This window comes from Podarcis erhardii, assembly GCF_964252035.2.
Source record: "Podarcis erhardii genome assembly, chromosome: 10".
In the NCBI taxonomy this organism is placed as follows: domain Eukaryota; kingdom Metazoa; phylum Chordata; class Lepidosauria; order Squamata; family Lacertidae; genus Podarcis; species Podarcis erhardii.
Window position 1 is genome coordinate 30,479,529 of NC_138500.1, and position 22,873 is coordinate 30,502,401.

Genomic DNA, 22,873 nt, shown 5'->3' on the forward strand with positions numbered 1-22,873 from the left:
AAAGGGGCTAGAACCTGCAAACATCTCTGCAGTCATGAACCCTGTTCTGTTTCCCATCTAGGCACAGATAAGAGCCAGGCTTTTGTTCGGTTCATCAAAATTGCTGCAATTAAAAATAAGGGCATTGGCTGAATTTTACAAGAGCATTTGTATCCACTCTTCAGTCAAAAAGGCTCCCAGAGCAGCTTACATACAATCAATGGAAACAGGACAGTTTCTGCCTGCAGGCTTATAAACAATACACAAGGGGGGGGGATTTCTCCTTGCCCACCCACCTTTTCCCCCTCTCCTAATTGGCTTTATAATGTTGAGTTTGAATGTGTGTGTCCTGCACTGACTGAGGGCTCATCCACACTTCTGTACCTCCTGTCAGAGGTTTTTCTTCAGTCCCACTGCTTTCCCTGGGAAAACCTGCTGTGTATCACTGAATTGGAACAAATGTCAATCAAGTTTTCTGCAGATTACTGCTGAATTGGAACAAGCATCAAACAGTGGGTTTTCCCGGGGAAAGCAGTGGACTAAAGAAAAACCTCAGGCAGAAGGAACAGAAATGTGGACGACAGTGACAACAGCTCCAATGCAACTTATTTACAGCATAGTCTCTTCTCGCTAATGCTTCTAGCCTTCACCCTGGCCAAAAAGTGTCCCCTCTTCACCAATGGTCAGCTTCACCCTTTTTAAAAAAATTGTTTATTGTCTTGAGTTTCTTTTGCATAGGCATAAATTACAATCCAGAGATAGAAAATAAGGAACGGAACAGTGCAGCATTTGCAACAGGCTACATACAGTCTTAGATACAAATCCAAGCACACTTTGTACATAACTGTTTTCATAGGAGAAGCATTATTATTAATACAGCACCATCCGTGTGCATGGTGCTTTACAGAGTACAACAGGCCAGGTCAAAAGTAAAGGGAGCGGGCAAAGAAGTCATGCTTTAGAAGGTGCCTCCTACTTGCTCTCGCCTTGCAAATGCCATCTGAGCACCTTGCTACTGGTCAGGGAGCTGACACAAGCATGAAATGCCTACAGTTTCATGAAGCCATTATGTGCATGACTCACCAGCATTCTTCAACTGTTGACTCTTTGCTTGATGTGGCTTTGAGCAGACCCTAGGACCAGGAAAGCTTTATGCTTTTCCAAATGCATTCATTCATAAGCTCACTGAATGTTCATTTGGTCACTCTAGATTTTTAATCACTTTGTTGCACTTAGGGTCTGTTAAACACATCTTTTCTTTCCATGCAACTACTAGAGCAGAGAAGCCTATCCACATAAATTATTGTATGGAGCCCAACTGCGGGAAACTACCCCACAATGATCAACATGGGATTTATACACCCCTACACAGACTTCTCTCCATTTTCTCCCAAGTACAACCTAGCCATCAACCTCTTTTATGAGGAGTAGAGAACAGGTAAAAATCAGTGCTTATTACACCCCCCATCTTTTGGAGAGTACAAAGACAAGAGTAAGACCTATATTTTCTTTTGCCTACAAAAAACACACAAGTTTTTATTAGAAATCCCCCCCCCCCAACACCATAAGTTGACCTAGTGCTTTGTAGAAGCACAACAGGTTGCCTACCAAGCATGGTGAGTTGAAGCAAGCCTCAAAATTGCCTAATTTCAAAATCAGTTGGGGTCCTTCAGGTTACCTCGCCCAACATTGCCCCATCACTGCAGAGAATCTGGAGCTGTATCACTCCCAGCAAATAGCTATCTGCTCAAAGACATCCAGTAAGCAAAAGCCCAGCACCCCTCAAAGCAATTGGTTCCACTGTCAGATTGCTCTTACCTTTAAAGAAGTTTCTCCTAAGGTTTAACTGCAATCCACCCTCCTGTAACAAGCCTGGTTTTTTCCTAGCCCTTATTCTGTATTTCAGATGAAAAAAGCAGGAAAACCTGGCCAATGTATTTTTGTAATGCAAACTGCACACACACGCCTTCCAGAATGCTGCTAAATTTGCATGTCAGATTATGTAACTCCTGCCTGATACAAAGCAAGAGTTGCTTTTGACCATGTGGTCCTTCTACTTGCTTTCTAGGAAAAAACTGTTGGAACTGGCCTTTATTCACTTGTTGCATACAAGGGCATCAAAACACCTCACAAGGATTCTGCTATAGACCAAAGAGCATAGCAGTTATCACTGGACCCTGATAGAATGATGTGCCTCTTTTAATAGTGCAGGTCATCTTAACTGATCCTGCAAACCACATGGCTGTGTTAGCTGGAGCAGCTAACAGCACCAGACTGGGGAAGCTGTGAAATGCTTAGCAGATAAACTGTGTTGATGTACTTCCGCAGTAGCTTAGCAAGAATGCATAGATAGATATGTGTTTAGTTAGCAATGCAAGGCCCTTTAGTTATAATCAGGATTATGTGTTACCAGAAGCATCCAGGCAAAAGCTGTTGTTGGGGTGGAGGTGTGTATGCCAAATCCCACCACCACTCATGGTTTCAGGTTTAAAACAGGAAAGCTGCCCTCTTGTCGTTTGAGCTACCTTCATCAATCCTTATGACTTTTTTAACACTGAAGCTGTGAGACCCACGTAATACTGTTATTTCCTTATGATCTACTTGATGTGTGTCATTATGTAATTAATTTATATACTGCCAAAGTGGCTTCTACACATAACTAATACCACTTTCCTGTCATAGCATCCTCAAAGGGTGTAAAGCTGTGCCCTTGATCATATTTACTCAAGAGTCTACTTGGCTCCTCGATATAGTTGAGAAACCAGCTGTATTCTATATAGCTTGGGGAACTACTCAAGCTGAACACCGCATTAGCCCACTCCTCTTGGGATTTAGGATGAAGACAGTGCTTCTCCCTCCAGGAGTGAGAGTGGGTTTTTCTGCTATGGGACATTTTTCCTCCTGCCACACTGACTTCTCCACTGACATAACAAATCTGCAGCCAGTATGAATTTTTGCAGCTTCTCGCTCCCCTTTTCGGGCACAACTTAGCTTTTGCCAGTTCCCCAAATGCCTGTATGTCTTATATTTCTAAATCTTTATTTGGTGCCATCCCTAAATGGACATTATTGCTATGGCCAAGCCCAAATGAAAAACGATGGGCCAGCTGTTGTGGCAATCAGCACTCTCCACAGATAGCTGGAAGGGAGGTGGGAAGGACACAGCTTCCTGCTTATGTTAAGTACTAGCTTATGTTAAGTACTCCGCACAGCCAGCTTGCCCTGAAAATAAAAGGCAGGTAGGAAAGAAACCCTGATTGCTCCTACATTAATTTCAGTTCAGAAATTTTCATTACTCAGCACTGCCCATGTGTTTTCAGCCTTAAGTTTGGTAAAAGCCTAGGTGAAGGCACTATTTTATGAGATACTGTATCCATACAAGGAAGGCTGTCCCTCCAGAGTACAACTGTTACTGCTGGCAACTACAGGTACCTATTTACTATAAATAACTAGTCAGCAAATATTAATGTTAAGCAAATGTAACAAATTCTGACCTCTGTTACCTTACCCAAGTAGTCATGAGATTTCCCGTATGGGCTAGTCTATATACTGCAGAAGAATGAGGCAATCACATAGAGTGTACCCCTTCAGAGTAAAGATGGGTATGTATGCCATTTTTAAAAATACCCTTTGCAAATTAAAATGAAAACTGGCATAGCAGGGAGAGAAATCCCACCTTTATTCCTCTGCTAGTTTTCTACTAACAGTATGAACAGGAAAATGCAAGGCTGTCCATTGTACCACCTCAGAACTTGAGCTGCTTATACTACCTTGTCTTGCTGCACGTGGGGATCAGGTGCAGAAACGTGGAAAGATTTTTGACCATATGAACCCACTGGTCATTGCAGCAGCTTGTGAGTTAAAACCTGCAGAACAAGAGCCAAGCACCCCTTGTTTCCTTTACAATGGAAGAAAATGAAGTTTATTTGAAGCAGGGCTCATCAAGGCCCTGTAAGCTCTATTTTAAGATTGGGGCACATTCTCTGAGATAATGGGTGTCTCTGAACATGTACAGAATGCTTTCCCTTGCCACTTAACAAGCAGCCCCCCCGCCCCACGACCGTGCTGGCCAGACAATATTCATTCCCTCTAGAAAATTAAGTGTTGTAGAATGGGAATGAGTTCCAACAGTGATACATACTAGCAGAGCTAAGCAGTTCCATTAGAAAACCAACTCTGAGCACTGTAAAATAGACTCTTCTCCCATCTTTCAACACGCCAGCCTTTGTTGTTAAATACTTAACCTGACAGGGCAAGCCCATGCATGTTCACACTGAAGTAATTCCCACTAAGCAAAATGTGGCTTACTTGCTAGTAAGCTTGGTTAGGATTGCAGCCTCTCATTTAAATAAACATCAATTTCCCCCTCTGTCTTTTTCTACTGTGCAGGCTCCTTTTGCAGCCAACGCCAAACCACTTTTTACAGTGCGATAAACGAAAAATTAAACCTTTCCAACCCAGGAAAGGGAAAAACAACAGCATGGGGTCTCCTACTACCCTTATCAAAGAAAGAATCCATAGATACACTCCCCCCCCCCCAAATATAATATAATTACATAAACACTGATAGAACTATGACAGTATCATGGCACAGCTTTCTAAAGGAACACCCAGAAACTATTTTTCCTTGATGGTGGAGGGGGAAGAGATGAACTGCATAGGCTTTTGTTTTCCCCCAAAAAGCTGAATATAAAATACCAAAAATCAAGAAGCCCTCTCTCTCCCTCTGCATACCGAAAGGTACCCCCACCCCTGCCCTCAGGAGAGAACCAATTGACCAGGATAGGAATTTTGAAGTCTCCATGCTTCCCCTCGTAACAAAAAGAAGCGTCACTCATCCCAAGTTGCTCTCCTTTCCAACACTGCTTTTCTCTGTCTGCCTTTTGTCAGTCTGAGGCGCAGAACTTGAGGTAGCCAGTGAGCAAGGTTGCGGCATGCAGGAGGGGTTAAGGGACCGGCTCCCCATGCACGCGGAAACGATAAATACAGGTGTACTCCGGGTGGCCCCAGTTGCTGAGAACTCTAAGCTCAATAAGCTGGAAAGCTGCAATCCTGCCTTCATCCTGAAGATGGAAAAAAGGGGAAGCGGGGAGGGAAAAGGGAAGAGAAAAAGGCGAAATACTGAGGGCCAGAGAAGCATCAAGCTTGTTTCTTTGGAGACAGAGGGCTGCCATGCCGCCGTCTTCACCACCACCCTCTTCTGTGAGATGCTCTGGCACTGCTCACAATCCCAGGTACCACCTTCCCACTCTTAACAAGATGTACAGCCCTGAGCCGAGTTGTTGATGGGTATTTCAATAGCCCCTCTTTATTCCTGCCGCAACCACAGGTAAAATTTATCTGACTACTCCATGCCTAGCATCACCAAATATTAGGCATGTGCTGCAATACAATTAATGTATTCAATTTAAATAACAAACAAGAGTGCTATGATGACTTGAGGTACAAAAATGAATTGTTTCAGTCCCTCTTGATCCTATTTGTTACACATACAACTATGGCTAGTGTAATGCTGATCCTATTCTACTGCTTCATTTCTAACCAGCACATGTTGCATTGCTTCCTACTAATGTCCTGTAACTTTTTACACATAATTTTATACAATAATTTTTTAAGGGGTGGGGTTTGTCCTGCTGGACTAGAACTCCAACCATCCCTGCCCACTGGCCTTCCTGGTGCAGCAGCTGATAGGAGTTGGAGTTCAGCAGCAATTGGAGGGCTGCAGCTTCTCCATCCCTGGCTTAAAACCCAACCAAAGCTTCCTTTTCCCCAAAGAGTTATAGCATTTGCATGCATGAGGTCCCAGGCTCAATCTCTGGCATCTTCATGTAAGGCTGAGAGGGGGCCCCTGCCCTACCTGAAACCCTGGAGACCAGCTGCCCATCAGTGTAGACAGTACTGAACTAGATGGACCAAGTCACCTGATTCAGTCTCCAGTTCTACCTTGGCTAGGGTTTGGACCCACCACCACCCTTCAAACCTTGCACCTTTTCCTTCCTTACCTGCAAGTGGAATGTTTGGATGGGATCCCCATCCTGGCTGTACGTGAACTGGCCAAGGAGGGTGCCCTCTTGCTGCCCTTCTTCTGTTAAGCCCTGTGGAAACAAAAACAGGTTGGGGAGGAGGGAAGGGGGTGAGAGAATGGGGAGGGGAGGGCCGTGGGGAGATCAGAGCAACCGCAGGATTAGAGAGGGGGGAGGGACACAAGTGCGGTTAAAGGCCAGTCTTGTGGCTGCATGCCAAAATGAAACACACAGGGCTATGAGGAGGTAAGGGACAAATGGGAGCAGTAGGGGGATGGGGAAAGAAGGCTGATGGTAGTTATGAACGTCAATGCCTCTTCCTCCTTTCCCAAAGAGAGGTGCAATTTTGGAATCTCACACCTCCACACCTGGGACCCGTCATTTGTTAAGGGTGCTGACAGTGGGGTAACTACGATCCCCAGGATTTTTGAGAAAAGCCATGTGCTGTAAAAGAGTGATGTGAATGCAGTGCCTTATACTGTCTCAATTCATTCTTTCCCTCTTGAATACCCTGGGAATTGCAGTTCTGCAGGATGGTTCTCGGGCTCCAAATGAAATTTCAAGACATTCATACTACAGTTCCCAGGATTCTTAGGGAGGTGGGGGAGCTGCAGCAGTGTAAGTTGGACAAAGACTAACATCAGTGTGCATCATACATATGCCTGCAGTCTTGGTTGTACCAACCCAAACTTCATCATTAATGATCCCAAGGTTTTTAACAAATGGCTCCTTTCACCCCAGACTCTTGGGTTGCCTGGTGCATCTGTATTCACACTGCACATCAGCCTTGGCCAACATGGGGCTCTTTGGACTACAACTCCCATCAGCCTCAGCCAGCACAACTGACGGCAGTTGTGGTCCAAAACACTTGGAGGACACCAGGTGGGTGAAAGCTGATGTATATGATTGAACTGAGAGCCAGTGTGGTGTAGCGTCAGACTAGGACGTGGGAAACCAGGGTTCAAATCCCCCAGGCCATGAAGCTTACTGGCAAGTACCGTTTGCTAAAGATGCTGAGCAACAATCAGTCCCTTTTCCTGAGGAAATCTGTCAACAGTAGCTCTGTAAGGTTAGTAGGGGCCTCCTCTCAGCACACTTCACAAACTAGTTCCCAGGAGTCTTTGGGGGGAAGCCATGACTGTGTAAAGTGGAATAATATTGGTTTAACTGTATATTGTGCAGATGGGGCCTTAAATAGCTGTGCATCTGACGACCCAGTTGGGCAAATTTATGAAGGGCATCTTGCTGTACTTTTGAGAGAGAGAGAGAGAGAGAGAGAGAGAGAGAGAGAGAGAGAGAGAAATCTGAGGAAACTCTTCTGGTGGAAAAGCCCTGAATGCTATTGGAACCCCTGCTAGCAAATTGTGGGAGAAGCTTCCCTCTTCTGACTGAGAATGGGAAATTATCTCCAGTGTGCCTCTTTCAAGCTTGCCCAATCTACGACATCTCCTCCCCCCCCCCCCAAGTCCCAAACAAAGAGTGACTTACATAGACCGCAAAGTCCTTGGGGGCGCTGGGAATGGTCCCTTTGGGGGAGAGGGCTTTGGAGATGTGTTCTAGCGTCACAGCTGTGGGACGGATGTTGCTCGAAAGGCGAATGACAGCAAAGCCTTGGGAGCCTTGGAATGCCCAGCAGTTCCCAGGGTGGACATCTGGCTGAAATTAAATCAAACACACAGAGTTTTAGGTAAGAGGCTGCCATATGTTAGACTTAACCATTCTGAAAGCAGAGATGATGCTCCAATATGCAAAGACCAAGAGGGAAAAGACAATGATCTCTGGGTTGGTACTTGTACACAAATTTAACACAGCCCTTGGCACCTTGTGGTACTGTTATCGTATTCCATATAAAACAGGGCAAAGGGACTTTTAAACATTTGTTAATAAGTATTTAACAAATCACCTGGCAGGTGACTAGGAATTCCATGCAGGTCAGGGAGCAGATTGCTCCATCTGTAATATACATTTCGCCTTCATTTCCAAGGAGTTCAAGGTGGAAAGACATGCTGTAATTGACACGGGAATGCTGCTGAATATGGCAATCAGTTCTGTCACGTGCTTTCTCTCTTCCCCTTATAATGTAGAATATGGCACATCCTTGTGATGAAGTCATGTGGATCCCTGTTCCTTACTGCACTCACTACCTCTCTGCTTCCTACAAGGTGGTTTTATTTTTACTGCCACAGTTCTGTTTAATTTTTTACATCAATATCCTGCTTTCCTTCCATCTTGGAACCCAAAGTGCCATACACATAGTTTCTGGGCAGCCAGCCATCCAGGTATAGATCAGAGCCAGATCTGCTTAGCTTTAGCAAGGTGCCTTCAGACCACACACCGGGGGAATAGTTGCAAAAGAACCCAAGGCAAAAAGCAAGAGTTTCTCAGGAAGGTAAACTGCCAGGTTCCAGATTCTGTCTAGTGGGGAGTTTATGCAAAGCCTTGATACGCTTTGTCTGAGCATGTAATAGCACACACAGCATATTTTCTCCAGCTCAACATTTGAGACCGCTATATTGATACCTGCTTGCATATGAAGTTTACTGGGCCAGTCATACACACTCTCTGTCCCAGCTTACTTTATAGAGTAGTTGTGGATATTCTCAATACATACCAACCTTCTAGGATGAACATCTAAATAAAAAGGTAATCTGCTGGGTGAGGTATTGTGGATTTGAACCAGACACTTTGGGGAGAATACAATAACGAAGAAAAGGTAGGGCAGGGCCATAAGACCTACCTGCAGAATGACTCGTGGAGACTGGGAGTGGTACCACAGGGGGATCCCAAAGAGACTAAGCAATGCAGTCTTGGTCTCGTAGGTTTCTGAGCACCGGGTGCTGATAACACTGGCCCCTGTAGTTAAAAAGATATGGGTGAAGGAGAGATACATCGTTTTGCCCTCTGCTCAAAGCAGTAAGAGAGCTCATGCAGACAGCTGATAAATCTAAGAGATTTGAACACTCCTTTAACATTTCCCACTCCAACAATAAGATATTCCCAAACTGCAACTGGGCTATTCAGAGCATATTTGCATGCATTATTCTAAATGGGCAATTTGGGGTTTAGGGACTTTTTTTGGGAGAGGGCAGAAGCTGAATCTTGTGGGAGAGACAGAAGATACAAAAATTGCTGAAATTTGAGAAAAATAGGTTTGGATATGCAGAGGGAGAAGAATCCTTTCTGGTTTTTCAGTTTATAACAGAAACTGGCAACAAAGTTTTAGGTTATTCTTTGCCACTATGAGGGCTAGAAGCATGATTGTTGTTGTTTTTAACGTGAAATAGAAGATTCTCAGACAATTCCTTCCTGCAGCAGTACCTGTAATCAACATCATGCCAATTCTAGCTCACGGGCTACCTTTTTTGACAGCTATAAGGACAGAAAGACCAGCCTAGCCAGAGTTTGCATACCTGCAGATTCAAGAGCATAATCAACCATTCCAATGTGATCGTCGCTGTAGCGCTTCAGGGCCTGGTTGACAATGTGGTGAACTTGCTGAAACAAGACAAAGGGAATGAATGTAAGGAACTCAGGATTCCAAAACTTATTTTCCAGTTTTGTTCTATTCTGTCAAGCTAGAGGTAAACCGTGCAAATGGCAAGGCTACCTGAGGAATTAAGGTATAGCTCTGCTGGGGCAAATCCTGAGACTGGTTGCATATCAGTGGTGCATCAGCAGACCACTAAGACATGAGACCTACACCGTATGGACTGGTGGGACTGCTGTGCCAAAAATTTGCCTGGGAACATCATGCCACATTTTTACTCGGTTGAAGAGGCATAGGGTGATATTAAAAGTTAGTGTCATTAATTTCAGTGAGTAGACCCACTGAAATTAATGGACACAACTTAGCCATATTCATTAGTTTCAGTGGGTCTATTCTGAGTGAACTTAGTTGCACATTACCCATAAATTGTGACTTAACCATTCCTTCCTGCCTTACACACTACATTGTTAGTGACAACCTGAAAAATAAGGAACTGTCAAACCCTGCAGAGCTGATCACTATTTTGCCAATAACCGATACTGCCTAGGATGAGAGTTGAGGCTTAATATCCAGCAGGCAAATATATTAGCAAAGTTAAGAGTTATTACTGTGTCAGGGAGCAAAGGGATGGCTGACGGTGCCACCTAATGGATGGCTGCTGATATGCCACTCAAAATATTGCTTGCACTGTTGTCAAAGGTATAGAATCAATCGTAGAGCTGGAACGGACCCCAAGGGTCATCAAGTCCAGCTCCCTGCAATGCAGGAATCTCAGCTAAAGCATCCATGGCAGATGGCCATCCAACCTCTGCTTAAAAACATCCAAGGAAGGAGAGTCCACCACCTTCCGAAGGAGACCATTCCACTGTCGAATAGCTCTCACTCTTAGAAAGTTTTTCTGTACGTTTAGTTGGAATCTCCTTTCTTGTAACTTTACGGCATTGGTTTGAGTCCTACCCTCCACAGCAGGAGAAAACAAGCTTGTTTCCTCTTCCATGTGACAGCCCTTGAGATATTTGAAGGTGGCTATGGTATCTCCTCTCAGTCTCTTCTTTTCCAAGGTAAACATACACAGCTCCTTCAACCACTCCTCATAAGGCTTTGTTTCCAGATCCTTGATCATCTTGGTTGCCCTCCTCTGCACACCTTCCAGCTTAAATTGTGGTGCCCAGAATTGGACACAGTATTCCAGGTGTGGTCTGACCAAGGCAGAATAGTACTAGAACTTCCCTTGATCTGGACACTATACTTCTGTTGATGTAGCCTGGAATAGCGTTAGCTTTTTTTGCTGCTGCACCACACTGTTGGGGACTGTACTTTGTTAAGGGTGCTGGGAATTGTAGCTGTGAGAGGGGTGAACTACAGCTTCCAGGATACTTGAGGGGAAGCAATCTGCTTAAAAGTATAATGTGGCCGTGAAAAGAAAACCAAACCCAGGGTAAAAGTTGTACCCCTGGGAATTTTCAAAGCTTGGAGCATTGGGCTAGTAGGTTTGGACATGGCTGTGCTGATGCCATAGGACATCTGGGTTGAGAAATGGGCTGGAAGAATCATGAGAGCAGAAGGGAGGCAGGGAAGAGCCTTAACAAACATGACTGACTGGTTCAGCCCTGAACAGAAGGCCTGATCATTGGCTCCTTCATAATGATAATTGGCATTTATACAGCATTTTCAGTGTTCACAGCACTACCTGCACATAAGTCATTCTTACAAAGACTTGCCCCATATTGCAGACGTGGGGGTTGAGAGCCAGAGCTTATGGCTCAGCTAAGGCAGGTGGAGCTGGAGACATTTTAGATATTGGAGACCTACTTTGTTTTTTTACTAGAACCTTTAGGTCCAGCAACCAAACTCACATACAAATACATATGCTAAGAATTAAGGTATACAGTAAGCCCATAACTTACATTCCGGTGATCGCGCCTAAAGCCAAAATTGCGTATCGTCTAAACACGCTGGGTGCAATGGAGTGGGGGGTTGCCAGAGTCTTTCCCCCCGGACGGCTGCCCCCTTTAATTATTTTAATTTGCCAAGTGCGTAAAGGTGAATGCGCACAAATTAAAAACACACAAATTGCAGGCTTACTGTACTAAGTATACTAAGAAAGGACACAGACTAAGAATTAAGAACAGGATGCCACTGGACAAAAAATCACTCCTGGTTTCCCACAAAGCTTTCTTCATTTCTTCAGCCAAATTTAGCGGGGGTGAGGTAGCCTTTTCATTGTTGCTCCTCAATATTACTTTCACATTCCAGACCTCTAAGTACACACACACAGGTAACATTCTACATCACCATCTTAGCATCATTCTTGGAAATGTCCTTGTGAGGAACCACTTCAGCCAATTGGTAAGCAAATTCTCACCTCTTCTGTTACTCCTATGACGCCCTCCCTTTGGAGTACCACCCCGAAGTCTCGCGCAGAGAGCTGCTGGTTCTCGGAGACCTTGGCAAGGATCTTCTGCTCCAGTTTGAGGAGCTGTTCCTCTAATTCTTCACGATGGAGAAACAGACTGCCTGTCCCATCCCTTTTAGACTGGGATAGGAATCGACTGAGCCATATCGGAAACTGGATTTCCACCTGAAATCCAACAAAGAGAAGAACAGGTTTCATAAACACTTTTCCTCCTGTGAATTGCAGACCTTCCATGGAGAGAATGTAAAGAGATTACTGAGAACAAGCAACAGCTGCCCTGGGCTCCCTTCGGAGGAAAGGAGGGGTATACATTTGTTAAATAACAGCAACAGCAGTGCTTCCACCTTGGAAGATTTGTTCTAAGGGGCATGATGGGTGGGGCAGAGATACTTAACAAAATGTTTGTAGCTTTTCATCTTTTGACATCTTTTAATTTTGACATTTTGCTGATCCGTGGGCTGGACACTGACCTTTCCCACCCCCTGCAGGCCACTTTGTCAGATATGTGGGGCTGCCTACCTGTCATTTACCTGATGTCATTGTGACAACAGGCGACAAATTTAATAAATATTTGGAATGCATTTGTCGAAACCATAGTGACACATGAATCAACATATACTTAAGGGAAACAATAAGCTTATATAGTTTTGTAATCTTAATTATATTGTATGCTTATTTTGTTTCTGCTGCTTTCCTCTGCTTTTAAAAATGTTTCTGATGTATCCTCTCCTTTTTCTATTCTTTTTTTATTTGTTTATTTACTTTAATAATATCAATAAAATATAAATAAATAACTTCAATGACATGTGCTTTCAGCACTGATCAGGAAGCAGGGCTTGCTGTCAGCGCCCATCAGTAATGCACTTTAATCTCCAGACTGTTCCTTTGCAGCCATGTTCTTACCTGCCACACATATGACACACCTCAGATGTCAGGGCAGGTTAAGTGTGGTTTGGAGAGAACAGCCTTGCAGGAAAAATTAGGACCTCCGACAGACTTAATTTGGCCCTGAGGCTCTCCATGCCTGGTTCATGTCTACTCCTACATAGAAAGGAGCAGACCTCCAGTTCCCTGGCTATACTACATCAGAGATAAAAGCTTTCCAAGAAAGGCTTAGCTATGAAGGTCACTGGGAGAACTTGGACTGGAATAACAGGTTTATTGCAAGACTTAAAATGCAGAGATGAGAAACCATGTATATCAGCTTGAGCTGGAGGAAAGGTGTTAAATAAATGATATATAAAATAAAATGAACTTACATCTTCCCGCATTTCCTTGATCTGTCCTGGCAAAGAATCCACGTGTTTTGAGAACCTTTTCTGATCCGAGGCCAAGACCACGAATTCTTTTTTCAGGCCTGTCAGTTGTGCTTCCAGCCTTTCCATCTCCTTTTGGAAATTACCCATCAGACCTTCTTGTGTAGAGCTTCAAAAGCAAAATGAAAATTCAGGTGCTTCAGAGTCGGTGGTATCTTTAATTACCTCCACCAATAATGTTCTACAAAAACTATGTTTGGCTGTGAAGATCAGTCAACAGCCACCCCATGAGAATTAACCCATACCAGACAGCCTAATCCAAGCTATGTACCACACCATACATTTAAAGCACATTCAACGTATATTTAAAGCACATGCATTTCATCAAAGAAGCCTGGGAACTGTAGCTTAAGGGTGCTGCGAACTGTAGCTCTACAAGGTGGTGAAACTACAGTTCCCAGCAACTTTTGGAGAAAGTTGTGCTTTAAATGTGTGTGAATGTGATTTAAATGGATGGTGTGGATCTGCTCTGATTTCCAATATGTCTTGTTTGCTGTTGATCTCATGGATGTCTCTTTGTGAGACTGTGGCTGCAGAGAGGGATAAAAAAAATCAAATGATGTTCTGAATGTAGGTAATAGGGCAGCAACTGACTATGCCTCTTTATAAGTACTTGCTATCAAAAAATAGTTCCTAGTTGATCTTTGACTGCAACAGGACTTAAGAAAAAGCACTTTCTTAAAAGCACAATGTTGCAAACTGCAAATGAATTAAAAACAATTATGTGCGACCCCCCCTCCAATCTCCTAAAACCATATTTCAGCCACTAATTACAGGTTTCTGGGCCAAACAATCAGGTTTGACTTGTAATATAAGCAAGTATTACAAGCACTGAACATGCATCTTACCAGCTCATTATATGTCAGCATCACTACTTAAAAGGTGATAAATTGTATGAACAGCACTGACAGAAATTCTCAGGTTATTCATGCACCCTGTTATTCCAAGAATACGTAAGTTTCACTTTTAAGTTAAGAACAATGTCACTTTAAACACAATTCTCTCAGGTTACATGCATTCCCGGCCCTCCTGCTATCATAAGACAGAAACTGCCATAGGAGACAACTCTTTCTTGAGGATGCTCAAATTACCTTTGCCACTGTGAAGTCATTTGGAGCATCCGAGTTTCTGTCTCCTGTGGGAGAAATAGGACACAGGTCACGAAATAGAAACAAAGCAGAATAAAATCCATTGCTTGTGCAGCACTGTGTGTGTATCTAGAACTGGAGGAGCACAACACGCCACAGCAAGGGATGGATGGATGAATCATAACATATCTTCTATTTGGACCATTCACTACTTCTTTTTCCACTTCTCAGTGGGTGAGCAGGGGTTAAAGCCATTTGCAAAAGTGCTCTTTGTAGAATCACCGTGCTTCTCATTTAAGTGAGCAGGCAGGCAGTAGGAGAGAGCAGAAAGGAGCCTCCTCTCTTCAACTCACCACTGGCTACATAGGGGAGAAGCAAGAGGCTGCTTCAAAGACTGCTTTTGCAAAGTGCTTCAAGACAGACCTTCCTCACCTCCTGCACTTCTGTTTCAGCCTCTGGAGAGAACAGGATGTACAGCCAATGCAGGACTAAGCCTTGTCCATCTGCCCATCAGCTGACTTCATGCTTCCCCACTGAGTTAGCCCCCCCCCCGAAGTCTGGTTTGCATGTCTCATTTAATTAAATAGAGCTAAGCACATGCTTAAACCTCCCTCCCTGAAATTAGTGGGAGATGTGCTTAAGATCAGCTGCATCACACCTAGTAATGTTTCAAGATGCGGTGAAACAGAATTGAAATAATCAGTGTAAAGGTTATATATGTTTTACTAAAAAGTGAAAACTGTAAATATTCTATTTGGATTAAAAATGGGGGGGACGGGACCACATTACAACTACAAGAGCTGTTAAGACAGTGGTTTCAGCTACATGTAACAAGAAACCATGGTTTAGCGCAACATGAAAAAGCTCCAGTAAGTTCAAGCACAGGTTCAGGCACTTCCTCCTCCTGTGCAGTCAGGAGGACGACTTCTGGGAAGGACCATAGATCAGACATAGAGCATCTGCTTAGCATGAAGAGGATCCCAGCTTCAATCTCTATCATCCCCCAATAGGGATGGAAGTGACCCCTTGTCTGAAACTCTGGAGAGCTACTGCTAGTGTTGACAGCACTGAGCTAGATTGGGCAACTGTCTGACTTGGTACGGGCAGCTTCCTATGTTATTCTGCAGAGTAATTTCAATTTCAAAGAAATGTCATCTTGTTGTGTTTACGAGCAAGGATTCTTGTCTTACACCAAACTCTGGTGAATGTCACAAGAAACCATCAAGAAAGTTCAAACCATGGTTTTTAAAGTGGCTTGTTTAACCAACCAGGCATTGTGTTAAGCCAGGATCCTTGGTTCATATGATACAACAAGCCAATATTCTTTGAAAGTGAATGCAGGTGGTATGACAGCCTTCCCTACACACTGCATCCTTAAAATATGAAATCAAGTTTTACCTCTGAAGCCTGGGATACTTTCTTCAAGAGACTGTCAAAATCCTTCCGTAGCTGGGATCGAAAAGCATCCAACTCATTCTGTAGGGAAACAAGAGAAGTAGTATATAGCTTTAAAAACAAGCACAAGTTTGATAACTGATTAATAGTTAGGTTTTGAACTTGTTAATCAAACAAACCAATGAACCAAAATATTGACATATTGCAAAACTGCAATTAGAGCTCCAGCAAGTAATTTTTGTGCCATTACTTACAGATAAATTGCATAACAATCAGTTTTTTCAAGCATTTGCCCTCTATGTTGTTGTTCTGCTAGAAACCTCCCCTTAAGATCCCACTTCTTGTTGCTGTTTGCTGCAAACAGCAGCTTCAGGAGATCATTTTTAGGTGGAAAAAATGGTGCAGAGGAAAGGTTTGACCCTTCTCCTCCCATCCCATGATCCTGATCAAGACTGAGCAAACTGCAACTGCTTTTTTAAAGCAAGGGTAGGGAGCAACATGCAGAAGGAAGACGTGTTTAATGTCAATGTCAGGGTTGCCCCTGAGTGAGTGCCCTAGAGCCATTTCTCAGAAACCTCTGAAAAACAAGGATTGCATACAAGTTAAATGGTTTCCTGAAGCAAGAGCGTTGCAGGGTTTCATCAGGAAGTTACAGGACATGCACCGACTGGAAACAAAGTAGTATGTCCACTCCAAAACTTTTGCAGGTCCAAGCAACATAGAAAGTGAGATTGTGTATAACCACCCCGATACCATGAGCACAAATCGTAATGAATGCAAAAAGGGGATCCAGACCCTGCTCATACCCAAATCTGAGGAGTGTTCAAAACTGGAAATTAAGCAATTATGTGCACAAGTCAACATGCTTGCAGCCCTACAGTCAATTCTCCCCCTTGATTCCAAAATGTGCCCTTCATTCTCTGCTGCTACCCTACCTGGAGGTGAAGGTCTGACTCTGCACGGAACTCCTCTCTCAAGATGGTTTCTCGTCGTCTCACCAGCCCATCCAGAAGTGACAGGGTATCGTCATGAGACAGAGCTGCCCCTTCCACCATCTTTTCCCCTCTTTGCAGTTCCAGTACTGAAACTGCACCTTCCAGGCTCTCAAGATGTCTCTCCAGTGCCTGAAGCCGAGACAAAACCTGCTGCTGTCCCTTTTAAATCCAGGCGTGGGGGGGGGGGGAGAGAGAGAGAGAGAGAGAGAGAGAGAGGCAGCTACATAAGGCTACTATCACCATAATTTATTAGAAAGAATCTAAAATGAATCGTGTAAAATGCTCTCTGCACCCCTGACAAACTGCAGCTCCCAGAATTATTTCCTTTAAATGTATGCTGGAAATGTATCCTAGGCTTCAGATACAGCAAGGCTCTTTCTTTGTTCATCTATTCCAACCCCCTGCAATGTGGGAATCTTTTGCCCAATGTTTGGCTTGAACCCACAACCCTGAGATTAAGAGTCTCATGCTCTACTGACTGAGCTATCCCTTGGATTCTTAACCCACCATAAAAAAGATAAAGTACCCCTGACAGTTAAGTCCAGTCGCGAACGACTCTGGGGTTGCGGCGCTCATCTCGCTTTACTGGCCGAGGGAACCGACGTTTATCCGCAGACAGTTTTTCCGGGTCATGTGGCCAGCATGACTAAGCCGCTTCTGGCAAAACCAGAGCAGCGCACAGAAACACCGTTTACCTTCCCGCCAGAGCGGTACCTATTTATCTACTTGCAGTTTTTTGGTGTGCTTTTGAACTGCTAGGTTGGCAGGAGCAGGGACCGAGCAATGGGAGCGGAGCTCATCCCTTCGCGGGGATTCGAACCGCCGACCTTCCGATTGGCGATTGGCAAGCCCTAGGCTTAGTGGTTTAGACCACAGCACCACCCACCATAGTTCCCATTAGAATTTTATGACCATCTTAACCCCAGGTTACAGCTCAGCAGCAGCCAACAGCAAAGTATATGGCTCTGCGTGAATCCACCTATGTATACAAGAATATAATTATATCCCTGTGAAGCAAAGAGGGAACTCCCTAGCTCAGTTCAGCCTAGGAGTGAGCAGAAATGTTGCAGGGTGTCTCCTACTCATGAACCTCTGAGATCCACATAGTACTCACCTCCGAGAATGCAACAAAATCTCTTGCTTCATCTCCCTTTTTGGTAACAGGAGACGACAGCTTCACAGATCCCCAAGAAAACACAGATGGGTGGAGTCCGAAGGGGTAAAAATACCAGGCACCTAAATGTGATTAGTAAGGAGAGTTCAGTTACAGCTGGGTTTATCTGATGGGTCTTTACCCGGCTATTCTGTCAAAGCAGATGTCCAGTCTGACTTACAAAAATCTAGCTAAATATAAACTTCAGCGTATACACCAAAATTCAAATGAGGGCTTACATGGGTAGGTTGATTTATACAACTCAACCTCATAACACCAGAACATACAGTCCCTCAATGAAATGGATTGGCACCACAGTCAGCTCAGGACGGATAGAAGGAAGAACTTCACACCAATTTGGGCAATTCACCATAAGATGTGGGAATGGACACCAGTTTTGGAAGCAGTCATGGTTCTTCTAGCTCAACGCTGTCTCCCATGGCAAACAGATCCTGCCAGCCCCAACCAGCATGGCCAATGCTCAGGGAGGGGGGTCGTTATAGTTCAGCAGCATCTGGAGAGCCCCAACTCTGGCCTCCCCCACCCATCCTGGAGATACCGGTGGCTGAACCTGAGACCTTCTACATGCAAAGCATGTGGACCCCTACTGAGCTACAGCCTCTCCCCAGAAGGGGAAATTTAAAAAAATTAAGAGATCAGACAGAATCTTGGAGGATATTACTAACAAAAGCTACCAGCAGAGGTAGCAAAATTAGAAGCCCAGTGTTCAGATGCAGGCAGATAAAACACAGGAATAATTGCCATCTTGCCCTGCCTGTGAGCTTCCAGAGGCATCTGGTTGGCTGCTGCAGGAGGAGGAATGGTGCGTGGTCTGATCCTGCAAAGCAGTCCTTATTACACTACAGTTCTCCCCTTCCTGAAAGGAAGTTGGTGAATAACTAATCATTAAGCAGCGCGTACTGATGTGCAGGAGGACCTTGATAGCAATATGGAACTCACCGTAGCCAATGGCAGTCAGGAGCAGCAACAGGAGCAGCATCAGCAGGAGCTTCTTCAGGATTGGATAGCTCCTGGGCACCAAGGAGCAAGAGAGAAAGGGAGAGGATAAGATGCAGTGGAATTCCACAAAGGCAAAACCTGACAAAGCAGCGAAGCAGCCACTGTCTATGGTCAATTTGCCCTTCCTCATAATGTCTACCATACAGGTGGGAAAATCTTTTTGCAGCCTGAGAGCCACATTTCATTCTGGGCAACCTTCTGGGGGCCCTACATGCCAGTGGTGGACAGGGCAAAAGGCAAAAGCAGGGAAAACAATGGATGCAAAGTTTACCTTTGTACAATGTGCTAAATTTCTACATATGCACTGCCACAACCCTCTCTAACCTCCATCCAGGGAAGCAAGAGGCATTATCCAAGTATCAGGGGTGCAAAGTAGGGAGAGTGAGGGGTGGGGCCTGGGAGAGCTCTGAGGGCCACACAGTGAAGCACAGAGGGCCACATTCAGACCCCAGGCCTGTGGTCCCCCACCCTTGGTCTATCACAATGCAACATGTAGTAAGTAATTATTGCACTGCCCCTCTCTGAAACTGAGATTACTAACGTCTGGACTACCACAACACAATGTGTCAGCCATCAGGCTATGGGCCTTCCCACCCCACAATGCAACAGGAGACGGGGAAATACGCAACATGATATCTTTGCACAACACTTTGTGCTATGGTTGTCATTAGTGAGAAGAGGAACCAAAGAGAGCTAGATGGGCAGCAGCAGTTGCAAGTCTCTTGCAACCTGTAGCTCCAATCTCAGCCCCAAATACTGGGTTGCATATGGTGACCCCTTAGTTCAGCTGCCTCCAACCTGTTGTCATCCTCCTCCCAATGGTGTTGGGACTCCAAACTCCCATCAGCCCCAGCCAGCATGGCCGACAGTCAGGGATGATAGGAACTGTAGTCCAGCATCAGCCATGGGAGAGGTCATTCCAGTAAATAAGGGGCAGTCTGTATGACATCAGAAAGACTGCACATATTTATTTTGTTTATTTTTCAAATGGCTAGCCCCCCTAATTTTCAAAAGAAGTTCAAGGCACCTAACAAATTCATCATTCCAACCACATAACATACAAACTATTTATTATTATTAATTAATTAAATGTATATACATGGACTGACTATAAAGTGTCATTCCAAGTTGAATAACAAAATCAAAATAGTAATGCCACTGCAACCACATCAAAGCTAAAACATCAGATACAAACCAGAAAAAGAAAGAAAAATAGTTCAGCATGGCCAATTTTCAGGGATTCAGAGTCTATCAACTCCTGGAGAGCAAGAGGCTCCCACTCCCTAATGTAGGGCAAGCTTTGGAAACCCTGTCGGCATTTGCACTATTCAGCTTCCACCCAATTGCTGCCTCTCAGCCAGTTCAGAAATTGCTGCCAGCCACATTCCTGAGCATTCCAAATTCTCTGCCACACTGACCGTGTTAAGACGAAGACATCCAGCAGGGAGGCTGCAGTGGTCAGGCGGTACCACGCGGTCCCCATCCACCAGTATAGCAATCCAAAGATCCGACCTGCAAAGTCACCAGAGCAGCATGAAAAACAGCAACAGGCCATGTCAACAGCTCAGCTTGTTTCAAGATCTAAGACTTCATTTCCTGCTCTGGCAAACTGGTATAATACCAGCTTCCCTTCATGCACTTCCCATCTCCCCAATGTAGCTCATCGGAAACAGGTCTTGGCATGCAACTTCCTTTATTCGCTTGCCATGTAGGCAGATCTGGCAGCAGAAATGGCAACAGTCAGAGAAACCAGAACATCTAAATCTTCTGCATTGCTCCCACTGCTGTCCGAAAAAACTGCCCTTCTGTTACAGGAAATTCAGGAGGAGACTCCATCGTGAAAGGGTTGAATTATATCAAGAGATTTGATTCCAGCTCTCTAGGCATGAAGAAGACATTTGTGATGTGACAGGAAGCCAATTTGCTTAGCAATGCTAAGACAATAATGTTATTACTAACTACTGTTGTCACAAATAGTCACATAATTGCATTGGCACAAAAAGATCTTCAAGAGATGTATGGAAGCCCAAAGGGAGGGTGTCTGCTGCATCTCTGCTGGCAGTGTGTTCCACAGCACTGGACCAGAAACACTAAATGCCTGATTTGTAGTTGAGGCCAACCAGGCCTCTGTAATATGATGGACAACAATCAGTGTGATCTCAGTAGGGATAGAAGTGCTCAGGCTGTCTTTCCATTTCCATTTGCTAACTTGCATAATGAAAATCACTACTGTAAATAAAACACTTAATGGCTTTTCCATTTACCTGGTGACGTAAGCACAAGCCACAGAAAAGAGCCTGCTTTGGAGATTGCATTCCTCAGCACAGAACCAGAAGTGTTCTGGTCCAAGTAGGTGTGACCTGCAGGAAACAGAGTATAGGTTTGTCAGCAAACAGGACATCACTTCTTCCTCCCTCCTTCACACACTTTGAATGGAAAGAAAAGCCATTATTTATTTATTGTTCTATTTCCTTGGTTCCCAAAGTAGGAGAAACCTTTCCAAGGAAACAGGGGACTGATAAAGCATTTACCAACCTGCCTGAGTTTTAAGAAGTGCAAGGGAAACTTTGGTGGTGGTCCCTACGCCTAATGAGGAAGGGGGCACATGGGTGGGCCTTCCCTGTGCTGGCCCCACACCTTTGAAAAAACCTCCCTTCTCAGGCCCATCCAATCACAACACTGTTGTCATTTTTTCAGCAGGTGAAAACTCACCTTTTTGCCCTGATATGGGGCATCCAGTAGCGTAGTGGCAAATTCAGAAGAGCAGGGTTCCTTCATTATAGTCATAACCATGCCCCCTCACAGCCTCACCCCTTTGAATACTGTACAGCCTTCTAAGATTATACAATAGTAATAAAAATTAGGGATGCTTTGCAACTATCACCGCAGACCTCCATGTACTGCCGTTCAGCTAGACCTACTGTTTCCTGTGCACATAGTTCTGGTGTGCTCCAGTATCTTCCTTTGGAGTGACTTGAGTTGTGGTCCCTGTGAAGTTCCATTGTGCGTAACAGAACTTGCACACCATTCTCTTCAAAATGAAGCAAAAATGTGCTTTCAGTGTTCCTTCACTTTGGAGCATACAGCAGCTAAAAAGCTCCCCTTTCATGCTGATTGGTCAGCTCTAGGATGCTGGAGATGCAGATCCGCTGCAGAAATAGCAACTGGTCTTGCCCCACCCCTACAGAACCCTAGAACACAAGACCAGTATGGGCATCTAAATTCTTGTCGCTGCAGCTCACTTAATTGTAACTGGAATATTGCATTATGTGTCATGTCGTTCTTATTTTATTGGTTTTTTTTACGAAGGTGAGCAGCCTTCCTGCAGCATGAGAGAATGGTTTGTGGGTGGGAGACTGATGCCAGAACCAAAGGTTTGCTGGTGTGTGAGAGGAACTGCAAATCTATGATGACACTACAGGCAAAGGGCCATTGTGAAAGGGTTACCTCTGTTTTCACCACAAGAGACCTAAAAACAGTCTATGCTGTGGGACAGGGCTTGGTGCAAGAAGATTTTTTTTACAGGCGTTTTCTTTCTTGAGAGGTTTCTCATTACAGAGCATCATTGCTACTGCCTTGGGACAAAGAGCACTTCTGTACCTGCATAGTCATCCTCAGAGGAGTAGCCAGATGATGAGGCGTAGGTGTCGTAGGTTTTCCTTTCAACCAGCCCATTGATTTTTTTACTGGACTCCGAGCCTCCAGTACCTCTCCTCCTCCTCGCTGACAACTCCTCGCCTGGCCAGGAAAGAGGAACTTCTTTAGGAACACAGGAAGCTGCCTTATCATACTGGATCAGACCATCAATCTCAGTATTGTCCATACCAGGTGGAGAACCAACGGCTCTTGGACCCAATCTGGCTTGCTAGACCTCCTGATTTGACCCATGAGACAGATTTGGGCAAGCTACACCCACCTGATGTCAAATTACCCATTACCACCCTTAACTATAACGTGTAGCCAAGGTTTGTCCTACAACTACGGGCTGTGATTAAAGAGAAG

The 22,873-nt window shown here is 44.6% G+C and overlaps 1 protein-coding gene across 2 annotated transcripts in view; it reads right to left on the bottom strand.

The window, feature by feature from the left end:
* Nucleotides 1-674: 674 nt before the first annotated feature.
* The window catches only part of SUN2 (Sad1 and UNC84 domain containing 2), a 32,727-nt gene continuing 10,528 nt past the window's right edge, over nucleotides 675-22,873 (bottom strand). For both annotated transcript variants that reach the window (XM_081877714.1, XM_081877715.1), the window contains exons 4-18: nucleotides 22,472-22,609; nucleotides 21,136-21,231; nucleotides 20,290-20,383; nucleotides 18,812-18,882; nucleotides 17,813-17,934; nucleotides 16,639-16,857; nucleotides 15,707-15,784; nucleotides 14,312-14,355; nucleotides 13,164-13,329; nucleotides 11,854-12,069; nucleotides 9,412-9,496; nucleotides 8,739-8,854; nucleotides 7,490-7,657; nucleotides 5,981-6,073; nucleotides 675-5,041 (exon numbers count right to left, since the gene is read on the bottom strand). In XM_081877714.1, coding sequence (XP_081733840.1) covers nucleotides 4,925-5,041; nucleotides 5,981-6,073; nucleotides 7,490-7,657; nucleotides 8,739-8,854; nucleotides 9,412-9,496; nucleotides 11,854-12,069; nucleotides 13,164-13,329; nucleotides 14,312-14,355; nucleotides 15,707-15,784; nucleotides 16,639-16,857; nucleotides 17,813-17,934; nucleotides 18,812-18,882; nucleotides 20,290-20,383; nucleotides 21,136-21,231; nucleotides 22,472-22,609 — 1,823 coding nt within the window. In that variant the 3' untranslated portion in view covers nucleotides 675-4,924. The remainder of the gene's footprint in view (nucleotides 5,042-5,980; nucleotides 6,074-7,489; nucleotides 7,658-8,738; nucleotides 8,855-9,411; nucleotides 9,497-11,853; nucleotides 12,070-13,163; nucleotides 13,330-14,311; nucleotides 14,356-15,706; nucleotides 15,785-16,638; nucleotides 16,858-17,812; nucleotides 17,935-18,811; nucleotides 18,883-20,289; nucleotides 20,384-21,135; nucleotides 21,232-22,471; nucleotides 22,610-22,873) is intronic.